Raw genomic sequence first — 22333 nt, 5'->3', positions numbered from 1 at the left:
AAATAATTTGTGACACCAGGCATGGTAGCTCACGCCTGTAATCCCAGCACTTTGGGACACTGAGGTGAGAGAATTGCTTGAGGCCAGCAGTTTGTGGCTGCAGTGATCTATGATTATGCCACTACACTCCAGCCTGGGTGACAGGGTGAGACCCTGCCTCTTAAAAAAAAATTCATATTTGGGGTTAATAGTAGTACCTACCTCGTAGTTTATTATGGGATCAGTACAGTAGGCCAGACAAAGTGCGTATGCTATTATCTTGCATGTAGTAAGTACCAGCATATACTACCTGTTATCCAGAAATTTGCTGAAATGTGCCTTGTGTTTTCTCTTTCCGTTTTGATCAGTCTTCTAGAAGTTATCAGTTTGAGTTTTTTCAGAGAACCTGTTGTTGGTTTTGTTAATTTTGTTTTCTTTTTCATTGATTTCTGCTTTACTCTTTATTATTTCCTTTTTTCTGCTGGCTTTGGGTTCAATTTGCTCTTCTGTCTCTTCTAGTTTCTTAAGGTAAAGGCTTAGATCATGGACTTTAGATTTTTTGTCTTTTCTAACAAGTGTTCAAAACTATAATATAAATTTCCGTCTAAGCATTGTTTAGCCACATTTCACAAATTTGGAAATGTTTATTCATTTTCATCTTCATTCAGGTGAAGATATTTTCTAATTTCCCTTTTACTTTCTTCTTTTACCCACTTATTATTTGGAAATGTATTATTTCATTTCCAAATATTTGGGGATTTTCAAATATTTCCTGTTAGCAATTTCTAAATTAGTTGTAGTCAGAGAACATATTCTGTGATTTCAATGTTGAGGCTTGTCTTAAGCCCCAGAATATGGTGTATTCTGTGGAATGTTTCATGCACACGTAATAAGAATGTGGCTGGGTGCGGTGGCCCATGCTTGTAATCTCAACACTTTGGGAGGCTTAGGTGGGTAGATTACTTGAGGTCAGGAGTTCGAGACCAGCCTAGCCAACATGGTGAAACCTTGTCTCTACGAAACATACAAAAATTAGCTGGGTGTGGTGGTGGGTGCCTGTAATCTTGATTGCACCCCTGCTCTTTAGTCTGGGTGACAAAGCGAGACTACATCTCAAAAAAAAAAAAGTGTATTTTGCTGCTCTGTAAAGCTTAATGAGATCAAGTTGATAGTGTTCAGGTATCCTTGACTTGAAATAATTTTCTGCCTACTTGTTCTATTCACTGTTAGGAGAGGAGTTGAACTAACACACAAGGTTGGCTTACCACATTAGTTTGACATGAATCTCAGAGATCTTACCCGTACCTGATTACTTAGTAACTTTAAAGATACAAGTAGTATCCTCACTTGTGTGCTCAGGCAAAGTGGGGAGAGATGTGGGAGAGTCTGTGGAACTCCTGCAGGTCTGTCCTCCTTGAGCCGAGGCGTGTAGTCATCTCACTGAGGTGTGTGGTCCTCTCACTGAGGCGTGTCGTCCTCTCACCAAGGCGTGTCATCATCTCACCAAGGCGTGTCATCATCTCACCGAGGCGTGTCGTCCTCTGACCGAGGCGTGTGGTCCTCTGACCGAGGCGTGTGGTCCTCTGACCGAGGCGTGTCGTCCTCTGACCGAGGCGTGTCATCGTCTCACCGAGTCGTGTGGTCCTCTCACCGAGGCTTGTGGTCCTCTCACCGAGGCATGTCGTCGTCTCACCGAGGCGTGTGGTCCTCTCACCGAGGCGTGTGGTCCTCTCACCGAGGCGTGTCGTCCTCTCACTTAGGCGTGTGGTCCTCTCACCGAGGCGTGTGGTCCTCTCACCGAGGCGTGTCGTCCTCTCACCGAGGCGTATGGTCCTCTCACCGAGGCGTGTCGTCCTCTCACTGAGGCGTGTGGTCCTCTCACTGAGGTGTGTGGTCATCCCACTGCACAAGGAGCATTAAGGATGTGCAGTGTTCCCGTTTTGTAGTCAGATGGTTTATACACCTTCGGGAACCTTTTCCAGGGAGCCATGTCCCATAAGTCCATGGATTTTAGGTATGTTTACCAAACACAATCCTAAACTAACCACATCTTGCTAAAAACATTTCATAGATAAGGACACTTCTCCTAGCGAATACCAGTCATTTATTTACAGAGAAGCCAGTCTCAGCATTCTGGGGAGATCAGCCCCAATGACTGGCTTTATTTCCCAGGAGTATCTCCATTGTGCTGGGGAGGCATGAAGAGCAATTTCACTGCTTAGTTCCTCTTTCTTCTGAGGAGAATTGAAATCTCTTATGCTAATTATGGATTATTTTCTTTCAGCTCTGCAGGTTTTGCTTCATGTATTTGAAAACCTCTGTTTTTTGTTCGGAATCTTTAGACTACTTGGGTTTAAATCTATCATCTCTGGCGTTTTCAGTTACATCTTTCACTTGTTACTGTCCACTCTCAAATGTTATTACACTGCCTGAGCCGCGGGGCAGTGCTCTGACCGTAGTTTCCCGCTTCTGACATGTTCTTGGTTGGTAGTGTTGCTGTGTCATATGTCCAAGTGAAACATAGTATAAACCCCACAATATGATGTTTTTGTTTTTGCTTTAAATAGACAATTATGTTTTTTCCCCTCAAATTTGAAAAGAGAAAAAAAAGTCTTTTTTTTTTTTTTTTTTTGAGATGGAGTTTTGCTCTTGTTGCCCAGGCTGGAGTGTAATGACACAATCTCAGCTCACTGCAACCTCCGCCACCCGGGTTCAAGTGAGTCTCCTGCCTCAGCCTCCCTAGTAGCTGGGATTACAGGCACGCACCACCGTGCCTGGCTAATGTTTTTGTACTTTTAGTAGAGACAGCGTTTCACTACGTTTGCCAGGCTCGCCTCGAACTCCTGACTTTAGGTGATCCACCTGCCTCAGCTACCCTAAGTGCTGGGATTATAGGATTATAGGTGTGAGCCACCACACCTGGCCTCTTTTTTTTTTTTTTTTTTTTTTGAGACAGAGTTTTGCCCAGGCTGCCAGGCTGGAGTGCAATGGCATGATCTTGACTCACTGCAACCTCTGCCTCCTGGGTTCAAGCAATTCTGGCTCAGCCTCCCGAGTAGCTGGGATTACAGGCATGCGCCCACACCTGGCTAATTTTGTATTTTTGAGTAGAGACATGGTTTCGTCATGTTGGTCAGGCTGGTCTCGAACTCCTGACCTCAGTTGATCCACCCGCCTTGGCCTCCCAAAGAGCCACCATGACTGGCCAGAAAAAAGTTTTTTATGTTAACTTACATTTTACCATTGTGGGCCCTTAAGGGTTTGTTTCTATCCCAGCTGCCTTGTGTTATCATTTTCCTTCAGTTTGAAGATCTCCCTTTACCATTTCTAAATCTGCTGACAGAGAAGTTTTTCGGTCTGCCTGGGTATCGATTTTGGCTTTATCTCAGACTCTACACAAATCACTTGGTCTCACCTTGGGCCTCTCATGTATAAAATAGGAATAAGTGGCTGGGCGCAGTGTTTCACGCCTGTAATCCTGGCACCTTGGGAGGCTGAGGCAGGCGGATCATGAGGTCAGAAGATCGAGACCATCCTGGCTAACACAGTGAAACCCCGTCTCTACTAAAGATACAAAAAAAATTAGCCGGGCATGGTGGTGGACACCTGTATTCCCAGCTACTCAGGAAGCTCAGGCAGGAGAATGGCATGAACCCAGGAGGCGGAGGTTGCAGTGAGCCAAGATTGCACCACCACTCTAGCCTGGGTGACAGAGTGAGACTCCATCTCAAAACAAAACAAAAAAACAAAACAAAAAAGGAATAAGTATAATATAATGTAAATAATTAAAATCGTATATAAAATACGTGAAAGTACTTACTCAGAGAGTTGCTGTGGAAATGACAGGAAATAATGCATTTGAAGCTCCTAAGTCAGGGCCTGGCACAAATGTTTGATAAACATTTGTTGTGATTTTAAAAATCTGTTGTTTTGCCTTTCTCCTTCTTTGCCCTCACCTAGGTATCAAAGTACCTACAGTTATGGGTGGGTAACTAGACCAAAAATACGCCCTTCTTGCTGAGATTAAAGCCTGGCTTATTGACTCGGGGTGGCTTTAATGAAGTGGGTTTACTTGGAAGCTCTGCTTGCTCACAGGTACAGAGCTTTCGCAGAACTGACTCTCTACCTGGCAGCCTTGAAGGGGCTTGGATTCAAAGCATATTCTTCAGCCACGTCATCTTTAATCAAACTGCAGGTGGAATTTGTAGCTTTTAGAATAGCTCCTATTCCTTTCATTCCTTTTTCTGTTTTTTTGCTCTTCCATCTCAACCTAAAAAGAAAATCTGTTTTTTGCTCTTCCATCTCAACCTAAAAAGAAAAACACATTAATTTGAGCCACAGGAATTTAGAACTTGTTTTTTCTTTTGCTTAGATATGTTTGACTAAAGCTTCCTTTTTCACAGGTTTATTTTTTCCAACATTTTATTATGAAACAAATATATACAGAAAAGTTGAAAGAATTTTACAGTGCACACCCACATATACACCACCTAAGATTGTGCTGCTGGCATCATCCTACGTGCTTTATCACCGCTCTCTCCACCTTTTCGTCCCTCTATTCATCCATCAGTCCCTCATATTTTTTTGCAGTGTTTCCAAAGAGACCTCTGGACACTTGCTTCTCAGCATTGCAGCGTGTAGGCCCTCAGCAGGAGTTCAGAAGTGCACATTTCACAGTGAACCTTCTGAGAGTGTTGACAGCTGACAGCTTTTCTTTTTTGTCTAAGGAAAAGGGCTGGCTGGCCATTGGGTGTTGTAATCTCTTAGGAGAGTAAACTCTTATTAACTATCTAAATCATTCTTAATGATTCTTTCTGCTGTGTAAATAGGTCTGGGAGGACCCTTTCTGACGTTGTTAGCATAGGTTTTAGCTTAAGGTATTGTAAATGCTATTTATCAAGATGATGAAGTTCCCATTTGTTGCAATTTTCTGAGAATTTTTATCATTCATGAGTATTGAATTTTGTCATTTGCTTTTTCTAAATCAACTGATATGTAATTATGTGATTTTTGTTCTTTAGCCTATTAATAGGGTGGGTTACGTTGACTTTTGACTGTTGAACCAGCTTTGCATTCCTGGAATGAAACTACTTGGCGATGATGTGGAATTCTTTTTATATATTGTTTAGTTCTACTTGCTAATAATTAACTGAATATTTTTGCGTCTATATATAGAGAGAGAGTATATTGTTCTGTAGTTTGCACTGTCTTTAGGTTCGATGTCATGCTAATATTAGCTTCTTAAAATGAATTGGGAAGTTTTTCCTCCTCTAGTTTCCAGAAGAGGTTGTTTTGAGTCTGTGTTAATTCTTTTTTAATGTTTGATGGAATTTTCCAGTGAGTTCATTTGGGTCTGGTAATTTCTTTTTTTTGGGATTCTTTGAATTATGAATTCAGTTTTCTTGATGGTGGTAGGGCTATTCAAATGATCTATTTCATATTTGGTGAGTTGTGGTAATTTGTATTATTTGAGGAATAAGTCCATTTTGCCCAAGTTGTCAAAATTATGTGTGTAGAGTTGTTCCTAGTAATTCCTAATTATCTTTTTTGGTATCTTTAGAGCCCATTTCATCACTAATGTTGGTAATTTATGTCTGCTTTTTTTTTTTTTTTTTTGTCAGTCTTGCTTAGAGAAGTGTGTCAGTTTTATTGATCTTTTCAAAGAACCAGCTTTTTGCTTTACTGTTTATTGTTTTTCTGTTTTCACTTTGTTTCTACTCTTAGCTTAATTATTTCTTACTTTCTGCTTACTTTTGGGTTGATTTTGCTATTTTTTTTTCTTTTAGATTGTCGAGGTGGGCACTTACATTATTAATTTGTTTCCAAGTTTCTAATGTGCCATTCATTTAGTGCTGTAAATTTCTCTCATCACCCACTGTAGCTCTTTCCCATACATTTTGATGTATTGTACTTGCATTTTCTCAGTTTAGAATATATTTTAAAATTTCCCTCGAGACTTCTTCTTTGATCCATGGGTTATGTAGAAGTTTATTGTTTAGTTTCTGAGAGTTAGGCAATTTTCCTGTAATTGTTCTCTTGCTGACTTCTGATTTCTTTCTATTGTTTGAGGGAACATATGCTGTGTGATTTTAATTTCAAAAAAATTGTTAGGTTTGTTTTATGCCTCAGATTGTGTTCTAACTTAGTATTTGTTTTGTGGATACTTGAAAAGATTATGTATTCTGTTATTGGCCAGAGTGTTCTATAAATTTTGATTGGATCTAGTTGATTGATGGTGATGTTGAGTTTTATATCCTGGCAGCTTTTCTGTCTCCTAATTTTATCAGCTGTAGAGAGAGATTTTGAGGTCTCCAACTATAAAAGTATAAATGTCATTTTCTCCTTTCAGTTCTATTCATTGTTTTTTTGTTTGTTTGGTGTATGCACGTTTCGAATTGCTGCGTCTTAATGGTGGATCGACCAAGTTCTCATTTTGTAATGTTGCCATCTGTTCCTGGTAATTATCTTTTTTTTTTTTTTTTTGAGACGGAGTTTTGCTCCTTTTCCCCAGGCAGGAGTGAAGTGGAACGATCTCAGCTCACTGCAACCTCCGACCCCACTGGGTTCAAGTGATTCTCCTGCCTCAGCCTCCTGAGTAGCTGGGATTATAGGCATCCGCCATCACATTCAGCTAATTTTTGTATTTTTAGTAGAGATGGGGTTTTGCCATGTTGGCCAGGCTGGTCTCAAACTCCTGAGATCCACCGGCCTTGGCCTCCCAAAGTGCTAGGATTACAGGCGTGAGCCACTGTGCCCGGCCCTCCTGGTAATTATCTTTGTTCTGAAGTTTACTTTATTTGATATAAATGTAGCCAACTTCTGCTGTCCTTTCAATAATGTTTGCATGATCTTTTTTTTTTTTTCCTATACTTCTATTTTCAGTTTGCCTGTTTGAAGTCACTTTCTTATGGACAACATGTAGTTGGATCATGTTCTCTAGTCTACTCTCCTGGTGTCTGTCTTTTAATTGATGTATTTAGACTGTTTACATTTAATTTAATGTCATTATTGGTAAACTGAGGCTTAACACTGCCATTTTGTTTTGTGTTTTCTATTTCTTCTGTTTTTCATTTTTTCGGTTTGGTTCTTCCTGGCTCTCTCTGGTTTACTTGACCATTTTTAGCATTCTATTTTATCTGTAGTGTTTTAGAGCGTATCTTTTTGTATAGCTTTTTCAGTGGCTTTTCTAGGTAATATATTACATACAGATTGACCATCTCTAAACCCAAAATCCAAAATCTGAAATGCCCCAAAATTCAAAACTTTTTGGCACTCCAGCATGATGCCCCCAAATTGAAAATTCCATTCATAAATACTTAGCATGAACTTTGTTTCATGCGCAAAATTATTAAGCATGCTATATAAAATTACCTTCAGGCTCTGTGTATAAGGTATATATAAAACATAAATGAATGTATTTCGACTTGGGTCCTATCCCCAGAATATCTCATTATTTATATGCAAATATTCCTAAATCTGATAAAAATCTCAAATGTGGAACACTTGTGCTCCTGAGCATTTTATAAGGGACACTCAGCCTGTGTATGTATGAACATTTATCAGATTGTACTTGGTGTTGTCATTTACCAGCTTTAGTGATATAGAAACTACCTCCTTTGACGTTCCTTTATGTTCTCCTGTTCATAATATACCTGCCTTAAATATTTCATTTGCTTACATTGATAACCACATATGACAATGTTACAATTTTTGGTTGAACCTTCAGACATAATTTAGCAAAGTCAAGAGGTGAGGGAAAAGTCTATTGTATTTATGCAGTGGTGTGCTTGTCATCTCCTCCTTCTGGAAGTTCCAGGGTTTTCTTCTTTGATGGTTGCCATTCTGCTTAGAGAACTTCCATTAGCCTTTCTTTTGGTGTGGGTCTTCTGGTGACAAATTCTGTTTTACTTCCTCTGAGAATGTTTTGCTTTCCTTTTCATTCCTGAAGGACATTTTTGCTGGATATAAGAATTCTGGGTTAATGGTTCTTTTCATCGTTTGAAAAATATTTTGTACTTTCAGCTGGGCTCCATGGTTTCTGATGAGAAATTCACTGTCATTTGACTTGTTAATCCATGATAGTTAAGGCAGTTTCTGTTTAGTGGCTTTTGAAATGTTTTGTCTTTTGTTTTTTGGAGTTTGACTATTATATGTCTTAGTTTGGATTTCTTTGGGTTCATCCTGTTTAGGGCTTGCTTACCTTAGATCTGTAGATTTATGTCTCTTGCCAAATTTGGGAACTTTTAAGCCATCACTTCGTAGAGTACAGTTTCAACCCCACCTTCTTTCTCCTGTCCCTTCGTGAGAGTTCAGTGACCAGAGTTGTTATAGTCCCATAGGTCCCTGAGACTGGTTTTTTTTTTTTTTTGCTGGGACATTTCTTTCTTCTTCCCCTCCCCTCCCCCTCCTCTCCCCCTCCCCTCCCCTCCCCTCCCCTCCCCTCCCCTCCCCTCCCCTCCCCTCCCCTCCCCCTCCCCTCCCCTCCCCTCCCCTCCCCCTCCCCTCCCCTCCCCTCCCCTCCCCTCCCCCTCCCCTCCCCTCCCCTCCCCCTCCCCTCCCCTCCCCTCCCCCTCCCCTCCCCCTCCCCTCCCCTCCCCTCCCCCTCCCCTCCCCTCCCCTTCCCCTCCCCTCCCCTCCCCCTCCCCTCCCCTCCCCTCCCCTCCCCCTCCCCTCCCCTCCCCCTCCCCTCCCCTCCCCTCCCCCTCCCCTCCCCTCCCCTCCCCCTCCCCTCCCCTCCCCTCCCCCTCCCCTCCCCTCCCCTCCCCTCCCCCTCCCCTCCCCTCCCCCTCCTCTCCTTCCCCTCCCCTCCCCTCCCCTCCCCCTCCCCTCCCCCTCCCCTCCCCTCCCCCTCCCCTCCCCCTCCTCCTCCCCTCCCCCTCCTCCTCCCCTCCCCCTCCCCCTCCCCCCTTCCCTCCCCTCCCCTCCTCTTCCCTCTTCTCCCCTCTCCTCCCCCTTCCCTCTTCTCCCCTCCCCTCCCCTCCCCTCTCCTCCCCCCGCCCCAGTCTTCGGAGTCTCTCCCTGTTTCCCAGGCTGGAGTGCAGTGCATGTTCTCGGCTCACTGCAACCGCTGCCTCCCAAATGATTCTCCTGTCTCAGCCTCTCGAGTAGCTGGGATTATAGGTGCCCGCCACCATGCCCGGCTCAGTTTTGTATTTTTAATAGAGTTGGGGTTTCACCACGTTGGCCAGGCTGGTCTCAAACTCCTGACCTTGTGATCCGCCTGCCTCGGCCTCCCAAAGTGCTGGGATTACAGCTGTGAGCCACCACACTCTGCCTTGGGGGCATGTATTTCTTATGTATTATTTACGTTGGATAACTTCTATCTTCTGTGTCACTGATTCTTTCCCCTTTTTCCTCCATTCTACTGCTGTGTCCATTCACTGAGCTTTTTATTTTGGTTATTGTATTTTTCCGTTCTAAACTTTTCTGTTTGGTTTCTTTTTTTTTTTTGTCTTCCTTTTCTTGTCTTAGGCTTTCTGTTTTTTCATTTATTTCAAATGTGTTTGTAATTTCTCATTGAAGCCTTTTTATCATGACTGCTTTTAATTATTTGCCACATTGTTCCAACATCTTTCATCGTGGTATTTCTATAATTGTTTTTTAAAATTTGGTTTTGGATCTTCCTGTTTCTTGGTGTCATGAGTGACTTTCTCAATATAACATATTGTTAGGTGACTCTAGGTCTTACTTAAATCTTCTGTGTAAGTGGTTAAATCTTTCTGTGACCCTGCTCTGGCAGGGATAGGGCGTTCTTCACCTCATCACTGGCAGCTTGAGACGAAGTCCAGGCTTCCCACTTTGCCTAGAGGCCCCTGGTTACTGTGAGGCAGGGGTAGGAGTTCTGACTCCCCAGTGGTGTCCATGGTTTGTGTATTTTCTCACCCACTGTTTCAGAGCATACGTGACTGATGGACTGGGCAGTCAGGATTGCGACGGAATAAGCAAGAGAGTGTCAGGGAGAAGGGCACGTGGGTGCTCAAGGACATAGCTGCCCTCTTGGAGCTTTGGGGTTGTTTCTGGGCTCTGCAGCCAAGCAGAAGGAGATGCATTATCTAAAAGTGGAAAATGCATTGACTCTTCAGGAAGGGCTTAGCCCTTGAAGTGCCGGGCCAGCCTCCTTGCCTGAAGGGTGGCTCAGTGGGGATGTCTTGAGAAGGGCGGGGGCACTGCTTTACCTGTCAGTCTGTCGCTTCTCCGTCTTGAGCCCAGTGTGCAATTCAGTATTCTTCATGTTGTTTTAAATAACTATTAGCTCTCAGCTGCAAAGCTCCAGGTCTCACATCCTACTGCTGGTGCTGGGCACAGTGTGCGCCATCCTGTGCCTTTCCAGGGAGTGAGTGGTGAGATGTTTCTCTCTAATGCCTTCTGAGGTCCCTCCCGTCCGTGGAGAGCATATCCAAGTAATGGGTAGCCAGAAAACTGATGTCTTCTACCTAAGGGGAGGCAGCCAGTAGGGGTGTTGCTATTACCTGTGAGGGTCCAGGGCTGCAAGGCTGGTGGCTGCTGGCCTCCAGGCTAGTAAGCAGCAGAGAGGCAAGCACAAAAGAGACCAGCTCTCACCCCGCCACTGGGAGCTGTGCTGTTATGGAGATTGGTGGGAGGTAACTTATAATTCACCTATAATGATCTGTACTCTGAGGCAGATGCGTGCTTAATTAAAAGACCAGAATCCTTTGAATTATTTTCACTCATGTGATTGCCTTCTAGCTACTAACAAAACACTTCTTAGTATGGAAATTTTCAAAGATACATAGAAGAAGAGAGAATAATATAATGAAATATCACTTACTAGTTAGAATCTGTATTCTAACTGGTTACTTTATCTTCCTCTAAAATATGTCCATAAATGTGTTTCATGAGTCATGCATGCTGGGTAATTTTATCAAGACATCGTTTTTATTTTGAATTTGGTTTTGTAACATGAAAATAATGGCTAGTGTTTTTTTCTGTTTAGGAGATGTGCTGCTGATAAATATTGACTAATATTGACTTCAAAGTTCTGTGTTAGTAACTTTTTTTTTTGGGAGACAGAGTCTCACTCTGTCACCCAGGCTGGAGTGCAGCAACACAATCTCAGCTCACTGCAGCCTCCTCCTCCTGGGTTCAGGCAATTCTCGTGCCTCAGCCTCCTGAGTAGCTGGAATTCCAGGCACGCACCACCACACTTGGCTAATTTTTGTATGTTTTTTTTTTTTTAGTAGAGAAGGGGTTTCGCCATGTTGGCCAGTTTGGTCTCGAACTCCTGACCTCAAGTGATCCACCTGCCTCGGCCTCCCAAAGTGCTGGGATTCCAGGTGTGAGCCACCGTGCCTGGCCAACATCTTTTATATGATGTTTCCAGAGAGGCAGTGTGCCATGGTGGCTCAGAGTGGTCTCTGTCATGTGCCACATGCCTCTGTGTGGCCTCGGACAAGTTGCTTAACCACTCAGTGCCTCAGTTTCTTCATAAAATGGATGGACAGCACTGCTTGACAGTGCTGGGTGTGAGGGCTGCCTGAGCTCATATGTGTAAAGTGCTTAAAACCGTTGTTGCCACATATCATGCCTTCGAGTACTACCTGTCGTCATCATCCATTTTCTCCACATTACAACAAACTGTGGCCACATTGTCCATAGGTGAGATGTTTTCTTGTCTTGTTTTCTAGATGTGAATGAACTGAAGGAGTGTCTTTCTGTGCTGGTTAAAGAGCAGCAGGCCCTGGCCGTGCAGTCAGCCACCACCACCCTCTCAGCCCTGCGACTCAAGCAGAGGCTAGTGATCTTGGAGCGCTATTTCATCGCCTTGAATAGAACCGTTTTTCAGGAGAATGTCAAAGTTAAGTGGAAAAGCAGCGGCATTTCTCTGCCTCCTGTGGACAAAAAAAGGTAATAATAAAGCGAAAAAAGAATCCTGATGCCAGTTAAATATAAAATTCAGACTGTTTTGTTTCAGAAAGTTTAAGGTTTTCAATATAGTGTCTGTCTTCACCTTCTGAAATTTATTCTTGCTTTCCATTTTTGTATGCTTTGTATAATCTGGAGAATGGATTTGCCAATTTGCTCATGTAGTAACAGACCATGCTGTGTAATCTGTGTCATTATTTTATTCAATAAACATTTTCTTTTCTTTTTTTTTGGAGAGACAACGTCTTGCTCTGTCACCCAGGCTGTGGGGCGCAGTGGTGTAATCATAGCTCATTGTAACCTTGAACTCTGGGGCTCTAGTGATCCTCCCGCCTCAGCCACCTGAGTAGCTGGGACTACAGGCACATGCCACCATGCCTGGCTAAATAAAAACAATGTGTGTGTGTGTGTGTGTGTGTGTGTGTGTGTGTGTGTAGATGGGGTCTTGCTCCTGCCGTCAGGCAATCTTCCTGCTTCAACCTCTCAGAGTACTGGGATTACAGGCATGAGACACTGCACCTGGCTCTGTGTCATTATTGTAAAGACGTTTTTCTGTCAGTAAGTGTGGAAGCCAGCCACAGCTTTAGATCAGCTCAAGTATAAATTGGAAAATGAGTTCTGAACATTGTATACGTTTTATTTTGTTTTGCTGCTGGGCAGGAGATAGATTGTAATGTTTAGTGCCCAACTAGTTTAGATGCTTCATGTTTTTCCTTCCTAATGTGATTTTCTTATTCTTTTATTACAAGAGTTGCTTTTGGGCTGGGCGTGGTGGCTCACGCCTGTAATCCCAGCACTTTGGGAGGCCTGAGGCGGGCAGATCACCTCAGGTCGGGAGTTTGAGATCTGACCAACATGGAGAAACCCCATCTCTACTAAAAATAAAAAAAATAGCTGGGGCTTGGTGGCTCATGCCTGTAATCCCAGCTACTCGGGAGAGTGAGACAGGAGAATTGCTTGATCCCGGGAGGTGGAGGTTGCAGTGAGCGGAGATTGAGCCAGCCTGGGCAACAAGAATGAAACTCTGTCTCAAAAAGAAGAAAAAAAAAGAGATGCTTTTGGGCATGTGAGTTTTAATTTGTTGATGCCTGTTAATATATCACAGATCTCCCCTATTTGCTAACAGCCACTAGAATGTTTAAGGCTTATGTAAATTTGTACTTTTCCAAAATGAAGCTATCAGACTTTTGTCCTCAGAAGGTTAAACTACAAGACTGCCAGAGGAAACTTACATTTTGTGTAGTTAGGAGTGCTGGCTTTATTTGACTGTGATAGTGACTTTGACTCCCTGGAGAGCACATAGAAGGTACAGGAGGTAGAAAGAAACAAGAGCAAAGCCCTGATCGTCTTGCTCCCCAGAGACAGGAGCGATACTTGTAGCTTGTTTCCTTGTTTTCTTACGTTTTAATTTTTGTGTTTGTTTTCCTTTTTTTTTTCCTTATGTTTAAATATAGTTGAAATCACATTACAGTTGGCTCTCTGTATCTGTGGGTTTCACATCCACAGATTCAACCAACTGTGGATCGAAAATATTGGAAGAAAAGCAATAAAAAACAACACAACAATAAAAAATTACAAAGAAAAAACAATACAATATAACATCTAATTACAGAGCATTTACCTTGTATTAGGTGCTAATCTAGAGATGATTTTGTTTGTTGGTTTGTTTTGACATGGGGGTCTCACTGTTGCCCAGGGCAGTGGGGCTATCATGGCTGCCTGCAGCCTTGACCTCCTGGGCTCAAGTGATTCTCCCACCTCAGCCTCCCCAGTAGCTGGGACTACAGGCGTGTGCCACAATGCCTGGCTAATTTTTGTATTTTTTGTAGAGCCGAGGTCTCACCGTGTTGCCCAGGCTGGCCTCTTAACTCCTGGCCTCGAGTGATCTGAGTGCCTTGACCTCCCAAAGTGCTGGGATTACAAGCATGAGCCGCCATATCTGGCCAATTTTTTTTTTTTTTAATTTGTATAGATGGGGTTTTGCCATGTTGCCCGGGCTGGTCTTGAACCCCTGGGCTCAAGCGACCCTCTCGTCTCGACCTCCCAAAGGGTTGGGATTATAGGTGTGAGCCACTGTGCCTGGCTGAGATGATTTAAATTATATGGGAGGATGTGTACAGGTTATATGCAAATGCTACCCCATTTTATATCAGGGTCTTGAGCATCCTAGGATTTTGGTATGGAGCCAGGGTGGGGCAGGCCTGGTACCAATCCCCTGCAGATACCAAGGGACAACTGTACATGTTGTATTTTTGAAAATAGTTTTAGAGTAAATTAAACCAAGAGACAGATGAGATTCCTACCCATTTGGTAATAGGAGTGCCATGGTTGTTTCCTTCCTTCCTGACTGGCTGTGATGGTCATGAATCAGAGTGTTATGTATGGGTGCGCGGTAGATGCTAAGATTGTCCAAGCACTGTTGTGTGTTTGTCAAATCAAACTGAATTCCCTCAGCTGCAGAAATGGCTGAGAGCCCAGCTGATTTTTCTCTGCTGTTTCCTTTGTGATGACATAGGGTTGGTGGATTAATTGGAATGTATCTTTCATTAAGTGGAAGAATTCCTAAAATTTTAAAAAAGCCTTTTTTTTGAGATAATTGTGGATTCACATACAGTTGTAAGAACCAGTATAGAGATTCCTTTTACTGTTCGCTCCATTGCCCTCAATGGTAGTTAGTTGCAAACTGTGACACAGTCATCACAATGAGAGTGTTAACTTTGATAGCCTGCCTATCTTATTCAGGTTTTCCCAGTTTTACATGCTCTCAATTGTGTGTGTATTTCTTTGCAATTTTTTCAGGTGTGGATTTTCTGAGACTTCCACTGCAGTCGGTACATGGACAAGGGCCCTTTATACCCACATTCACGTCTTCTCTCCCCACCTTAACTGCTGGCAACCACGCATCTGTTCTGTGTGTCTATTATGTGATTTTTTGACATTGGCTTTTAAATTTTTTATTATTGTTATTGTAATTTTTGGAGACAGGGTCTCACCCTGATGTCCATAAGCTGGAGTGCAGTGATATAATCATAGCTCACTGCAGCCTCAAACTCCTGGGCTCAAGGAGTCATCTCATTTCAGCTTCCTGAGTAGCTGGGACCACAGATGCATGACACCACACCCAGCTAATTTTGTATTTGTAGAGACTGGGGCCTTGTTGTGTTTCCCAGTCTTGTCTTGAACTCCTGGCCTCAAGCAAGATTGACTTTTTTCACTCAGCATAATCCCCTTGACATTTTCCCAAGGAGGTCATTGCATGTATCATTATTTCATTATGGTTGAGTAGTTTTTTTTTTTTGAGACAGTCTCGCTTTGTCGCCCAGGCCAGGCTGGAATGCAGTGGCATGATCTTGGCTTACTAGATCCTCTGCCTCCCAGGTTCAAGCAATTCTGCCTCAGCCTCCCATATAGCTGGGACTGTAGGCGTGCACCACCATGCCCGGCTAATTTTTGTATTTTTAGTAGAGACGGGGTTTTGCCGTGTTGGCCAAGCTGGTCTCAAACTCCTGACCTAAAGTGACTCGCCCACCTCCTCTGACCACACTTGGCACATGTGCTTTCTCTTATAAGGACTGTGTGTCCTGTTACATGTCTGTGTCTTGTCATGTTCATATTTCTCATTTAGGAGCAAAGATTTCCATCTTCCAGGTATCCAGTGGCTTTCTCAGAGGTTCTTGTGTTTCCTGTCTGAGCTCCTGGTGCATTATTTGGGCACTTGTGGATAAGCTTCTACCATTGCCCCTGGCCAGCCGTGTTCTTCATTGCCATTTTTATTACATATTGTATCTTGGGGAGATCCTCCTATAACATCCCTCCTTTTTTTTTTTATTTTATTTTATTTTATTTTTTTATTTTTTGAGATGGTGTCTTGCTCTGCCTCCCAGGCTGGAGTGCAGAGGTGCGATCTTGGCTCACTGCAACCTGTCTCTCAGGTTCAAACGATTCTCCTGCCTCAGCCTCCAAGTAGCTGGGACTACAGGCATGCTGCCAGCACACCTGGCTAATTTTTGTATTTTTAGTGGAGACAGGGTTTCGTCGTGTTGGCCAGGCTGGTCTTGAACTCCATATCACCTGTTTTTATAGGATTTCTCCGATCATGAAAGCAAATTTTAGTAAATTTGGAGAATATAGTTTATAGTAGCAATACTGTAATATTAGAAACATGATATAGTATAAAGTATAACATACATTTACTTGCTGTGCATGATTGAGATTATATATGCATTTTTATTTTATTTTTTTTGAGATGGAGTCTTGCTCTGTCTCCCAGGCTGGAGTGCAGTGGTGTGATCTCGGCTCACTGCACGCTCCGCCCCCCGGGTTCACACCATTCTCCTGCCTCAGCCTCCCTATATATGCATTTTTGTATTCTAGCCTTTTCTCCCTTGTACAGGATGATTTTTATGGTGTACCATTTGCATAACGTTTTACAACATGTGGAATGAAACTGTGACTTGTGAAATTAACATACACAAGTAGTGAAAAGCTTAAAAAGACATAGGGGGGTGATGAGCACCACCCTCAGAAGAGGGCGACTCCCCATAGGGTGGGTCAAGCATGCAGGGCTTCACCCGCAGCCAGGAGCAGACCCCGAGTGGAGGACGCTGGAGCTGGGGCGAGCCAGGCTACCCTGTGCGGCTCTGCTGCTCTTCTTCCAGCTCCTCTCCGGCCTGGTCTCCCATGTGGGGTTTATTCTCCCTCCGTTTATGTGTTTATCTGCTTATCGTCTGCTTTCTCCCACTAGAATCTCGCTTTGGGAGGTCATTTCGTGAGCATTTTCCCAAGACATTTAAAATTCCTTGTACATTTCTTTGATTCTTAAAGAGAAAACTTTTCCTTTACAAAAGACATTTGATGAAAAGTTGTTAAACAACAAAACTAAAAATCCACTTGTGATCCTGTCACTTGAAGAAAACCATTGGTCGGATTTTGGTACACACCCTCTCATAGTATTGATTTTATGTAGTATCTGTACCCTCTGCTGCTGACTGGTTATATGTTCCGTGTGTGTCGTCTGCAGTTCCCGGCCTGCGGGCAAAGGCGTGGAGGGGCTCGCCAGAGTGGGATCCCGAGCGGCACTGTCTTTCGCCTTTGCCTTCCTGCGCAGGGCCTGGCGATCAGGTACGGTCCCTGGTGATCAGGTACGGTCCCTGGTGTGGCATGTTGTTCTGCTTCCCTAATGCATCAACAGACTGGGTTTCAAGCTCGGTTCAGCCACCATGTGCCCTTCAGCTGATCCCATGTGCTCTCTGCGCCTCAGTTTCCTTGCTTGTGAGATGAGAGGCTGCAGAGGCTGTTTGGCTTTTCACATCTGTGCTTTAAAGAAAAAAAGAGAGTGCATGCACCCCAACCCCCACGTCAACCACTACCATGGAACACCTGAGTACAGACTTAATTCTAGAAGAACAAGAAGTTAGTGTATTGCTCATGTGACAGCCGTGAAACACAGAATTGACTGGAACAGTTGCACTAGATTTTGGCCTGTTGAGTGAGGGGTTGGAAAGGTGACAGTGGCGTTATCTCTTGCTGAGGGGTGGGAAGCCCAGCGGGAGAGTGAGGGGAGTGGGGGAGCTCCTCTGACGCGTGTGTGCGCCCAGGCGAGGATGCGGACCTCTGCAGTGAGCTGTTGCAGGAGTCCCTGGACGCCCTGAGAGCACTTCCCGAGGCCTCGCTCTTCGACGAGAGCACCGTGTCCTCTGTGTGGCTGGAGGTGGTGGAGAGAGCGACCAGGTTCCTCAGGTCCGTCGTAACGGGGTGAGTTCTTTCCTTTCTTGCCTTCTGCATGCAGACAGCTGGACTGCTTGAAGCTGGTTCTTACCACCCTCGCTTTAGAGCTAAGAAGCCTAGTAGGTTGGTTTTTCACCTGTTTTCAGCGGGCTCTCAGTGCTGTGATTCCGGGTCTGAGTTCTCAGCTTTTCAGGCGATTTGATATATGATACTCTGACTAGACTCAGGAAGCTGTGATACTAAATGAGATGGACGAGAGAGGATGCTTAGAGATTTGGCCATCAGTCATTCGTAGAGGTTTGAGCGCTTACATTGCGTGTCTCTCTGTGATGATTAGGAGCTGCTGTCCTGAGTGCAGGGTGGTGCTTGGTTTGAGGTCTTACAGATAATGTGGGAGTAAACAACTACTCAAGATCAAATAGTTTAGTCCTGTAGCTGGTCTTTTTAGTGTAAAAATTTTTGAATAGGAATCATTTGTGTTTAAGGAAAAACATGAACTCTGGTCTTGGGTGCTATGCATTTTTGTTAAGGTTTTTAAATTTACAGAAAATCTAAAATTCAACAGGAAAGACAGATGCAGAGAAAAAGTGAGGCCACTCCTCACTCTCCTTGTAGAGGTCAGCACTGTGCCTTCTTCCAGCCGGCAGGAGGCGTTTGGCGTTTGCGTCCCCGGCTCTGAGTCCACTTCCTGAGCCTGCTCGTGAAGGCATCACCACAGAGTTTTAATGCTGGAGGCCCTGACCATAGGCTTGGAGTTGATTTCAAAAATTCAGTTGTAATATTGATGCCATAAGATCCTTTCTCTGCAGTCTTGGGATAGAATTTTAAAAAATTTATTATTGAGTAACATAGAAAAGTTAAAAATATTTCATTGATCAGAGATAGAAATTAGTGTAGACATTTTGCCTCCAGATTCTCAGGTGGTTTTAGAAATTGATTCTTTAATTCTGTAGGAGAAGGTTGATATTGGTATAGTCTTACACGTCATTGAAACTGGAAAAGATAGCTAGATATTCTTTTACTCATGTTTTGGATAATGGGATAAATTATTTTATGCTTCACATACTTGGAGTATGTCATCCACTGTAATATAGTATCTGAATGAACACTTTAAATAAAATATAGTTGTGTAAGCTAATTGTACACTTTAAAATCTATGAATAAGTTTGAGTAGCAAGTCTCAGAAACTGGATTCTAAATATTAAAAATACATCCTTCCTTGGGAGGGAGCGTGTAGTAAACGTGTTAGTGTGATTGTAAGCATGCTGTCTTTCTGGAGGTCGCTTTGTTCCTGCATCCACTGCTTTCATTTCAGGGATGTTCACGGAACGCCAGGCACCAAAGGGCCAGGAAACATCCCCCTGCAGGACCAGCACTTGGCCCTGGCCATCCTGCTGGAGCTGGCTGTGCAGAGAGGCACGCTGAGGTGAGGGCCGCTGCAGACTGGGAACGCTTTGGGGAAGCACCTCTGTATCCAAATACCTGTTGCATTGTGTGCATTTCACTGAATCGTGTGTGACCGCAGCAGATGTGGTGATCTGTAACCAGAGAACCAGGTCCCAGAGCTCGCTCGCTCGCTCTTTTCCTTTTCTTCACTTCCTTTTTTATGCTCAGTTTTCTAGCCTGGGAACTGTTCTTTTTCTTTCAGTTTTCATCATTTAATTATTTTTATTCCATGAATTTAAGATCCTACAACTTTCATGTAAATGTGCTCTTTGAGCTTTTCTGTTAAGAAGTCTTTCCTATCAGCAGAAGGCGATGTCTTGTGCTGAAATCTCGGTGTCAATTCAGTGATTTAATTACCATGGCTTTACTTTAGTTTCCTTTCAAATCTCAAGTATTTCTTCACTTCTATCTAGCTGTTTGCTTTTATTTTTGATCAACCGTGAAGAAAAGAAGTTAATCTGTTTTTACTAGGAATAAATATCTTTTCTCCTTTAGCCAAATGTTGTCTGCCATCCTGTTGTTGCTTCAGCTGTGGGACAGCGGGGCACAGGAGACTGACAATGAGCGTTCTGCCCAGGGCACCAGCGCCCCGCTTTTGCCCTTGCTGCAAAGGTTCCAGAGCATCATTTGCAGGAAGGACACACCCCACTCCGAGGGCGACATGCATGTGAGTGTCATGATGGAACTTTGTGTTTAGGTGGCACTCAAGTCTAGTTATTTTTAAAGCAAGACCAGCGTTCATGTCCATGGCAGTGTTTTTCTCTGGCTTGTGTGTGTTTGGTGGTAACAGCAGTGAGTCAGATGAGACAGGTGTGGGAGGCCACTTGTTTGTGGAGAAGACTCGGATCAGCGAGTACTGACTTCCTTTTCAGCACAGAACCAAGCTTGAAACACGCACTTTTAAATAAATACCAGAAAAGCACAACGAAAATAGTGGCCTGCTTTGTTGGCCCTTCCTATGTACTTGGCTGTGTGCAGGGCATGTCACCTGAGCTGTCACTGTGTTTGGTATCAGCTCCCCTTTTAACAGGTGTGGATGCCGAGATGGGGGAGGAGCAGGCATGCGGGGTCCTGGGCCTAAACCTTCAGGACTGCTGGTCTTTACATGTCAAGTACAAGTGGGATTTTGCTAGTCTTTTTGGGAAAGTCATAGGCATTCCAATATCGTGCTTTGGTTTAATTTTTCTATTATTTGGCAGTCTTTTTTTTTTTTTTTTTTTTTTTTTTCTGAAATGGAGTCTCGCTCTGTCGCCCAGGCTGGAGTGCAGTGGCGTGATCTCGGCTCACTGTAAGCTGGGCCTCACGGGTTCACACCATTCTCCTGCCTCAGCCTCCCGAGTAGCTGGGACTACAGGCACCTGCCACCAAGCCCAGCTAATTTTTTTGTATTTTTAGTAGTGATGGGGTTTCACCATGTTAGCAAGGATGGTCTCGATCTCCTGACCTTGTGATCCGCCTGCCTCGGCCTCTCGAAGTGCTGGGATTACAGGTGTGAGCCACCATGCCCAGCCTATTATTTGGCAGTCTTTAAACTAATAATAATAGTGCTCTTCTGCCTTTAGAAGCATTAGAACTATGATTTAATTTGCAAATGAAAGTAGGTGTTCTCCAGAGTGGGCAACATTTAGACTAAAGGTTTTGGTTTTGGATTTCAAGGCCAGCTTGAGATGCTGTGCTGGGTTCCCACAGAGGTGGTTCTGCCTTTCTCCAGGGGTCCTAGGCCTGTAGGGTGGTTTGGTTGTGTTAGTAATCTGTGTGGATTCAACTTACCTGTGGTATCATAAATGTATATATGCACAGTCAATGTTGTGTACATGTATGCAGCAAATTTAGACATTTACACAGTTTATATGCTGCATAAATATATAGATGTATAGTGTAACTGTATCATCAGCATTGTCATTTGATGGGTCAAATGAGTCAATACCAAAATATAGAGTGGTTAAAGGTTAATTGTGTTACTTTAATTTTTCCCACCATTTCCGAATGTTTGTTTACTTTTCCTTTCTAGCTTTTGTCTGGCCCTCTGAGCCCCAATGAGAGTTTCCTGAGGTACCTCACCCTTCCTCAAGACAACGAGCTTGCCATTGATCTGCGACAAACGGCGGTTGTTGTCATGGCCCATTTAGACCGTCTGGCTACGCCCTGTATGCCTCCGCTGTGTAGCTCTCCGACGTCTCATAAGGTGTGTGCAAGAACTGTGTTCTCCATGTGTTTTGTAGCTAGTACCACTTCTAGGTTCTCATGCTGGGCCCGTGTGGAGACTTGCTTTTTCTGGTATTGATGGGGGGAGCTGGCTTGTGGTTTTTAAACGTGTTTGCAGTTGATGGTGTTATCCATGTTGAGAGTGAATGATGAGCAAGCTGAGGCACACAGGACTGGGGACCCAACCTGGGGGCCCAGGTTCAGGTGGCACAGCCCCAGAGAGCTCCCCTTTATCCACAGCCCCAGGCCCTCCCACCTTCTGCAGGGGCTTTCACAGTCGTCTTTATACTCTGAACGTGGGCTGTCTTAGTATGTAATGCTGATTATAGTAGTGACAGTATAATTATATATTATATAATAAATATTATATATATGTTATATATATGTTATATATATATGTTATATATATATATATATAAATAAAAAGAGTGGGTTCTCCAGCCTGGCCACCTTGGAGAAACCCCGTCTCAACTAAAAAATACAAAAATTAGCGGGGGATAGGAGCCAAGATGGCGGAGTAGGAACAGCTCCGGTCTCCAGCTCCCAGCCCCAGCGACACAGAAGACCGGTGATTTCTGCATTTCTGCTTGAGGTACCGGTTTCATCTCACTAGGGAGTGCCTAACAGTGGGTGCAGGACGGTCGGTGAAGCGCACTGTGCGCAAGCCGAAGCAGAGCGAGGCATTGCCTCACTCGGGAAGCGCAAGGGGTCAGGGAGTTCCCTTTCCTAGTCAAAGAAAGGGGAAACAGACGGCACCTGGAATATCGGGTCAGTCCCATCCTAATACTGCGCTTTTCCAACGGGCCTGGAAAACGGCACATTAGGAGATTGTGTCCCGCACCTGGCTGGGAGGGTCCTATGCCCACGGAGTCTCGCTGATTGCTAGCACAGCAGTCTGAGATCAAGCTGCAAGGCGGCAGCGAGGCTGGGGGAGGGGCGCCCGCCATTGCCCAGGCTTGCTTAGGTAAACAAAGCAGCCAGGAAGCTCGAACTGGGTGGAGCCCACCACAGCTCAAGGAGGCCTGCCTGCCTCTGTAGGCTCCACCTCTGGGGGCAGGGCACAGACAAACAAAAACTCAGCAAGAACCTCCAC

At 44.1% G+C, this 22333-nt stretch overlaps 1 protein-coding gene across 7 annotated transcripts in view; it reads left to right on the top strand.

Annotated features, from left to right (window-relative positions):
• The window catches only part of HERC2 (HECT and RLD domain containing E3 ubiquitin protein ligase 2), a 223973-nt gene that overhangs the window by 31573 nt on the left and 170067 nt on the right, over positions 1 to 22333 (top strand). For 6 of the 7 annotated variants that reach the window (XM_055278481.2, XM_063640239.1, XM_055278480.2 and 3 more), the window contains 6 exons: positions 11625 to 11844; positions 16883 to 16983; positions 17460 to 17616; positions 18905 to 19015; positions 19531 to 19702; positions 21047 to 21220. In XM_055278481.2, coding sequence (XP_055134456.2) covers positions 11625 to 11844; positions 16883 to 16983; positions 17460 to 17616; positions 18905 to 19015; positions 19531 to 19702; positions 21047 to 21220 — 935 coding nt within the window. Of the gene's footprint in view, positions 1 to 11624; positions 11845 to 16882; positions 16984 to 17459; positions 17617 to 18904; positions 19016 to 19530; positions 19703 to 21046; positions 21221 to 22333 lie in introns of those variants that run through there. The other variant, XM_063640241.1, reaches the window with a different exon arrangement.

This window comes from Symphalangus syndactylus, chromosome 5, assembly GCF_028878055.3.
Source record: "Symphalangus syndactylus isolate Jambi chromosome 5, NHGRI_mSymSyn1-v2.1_pri, whole genome shotgun sequence".
In the NCBI taxonomy this organism is placed as follows: Eukaryota; Metazoa; Chordata; class Mammalia; order Primates; family Hylobatidae; genus Symphalangus; species Symphalangus syndactylus.
The sequence above is the reverse complement of the archived record's forward strand: the minus strand, read 5'-3'. Positions and strand labels throughout refer to the sequence as shown.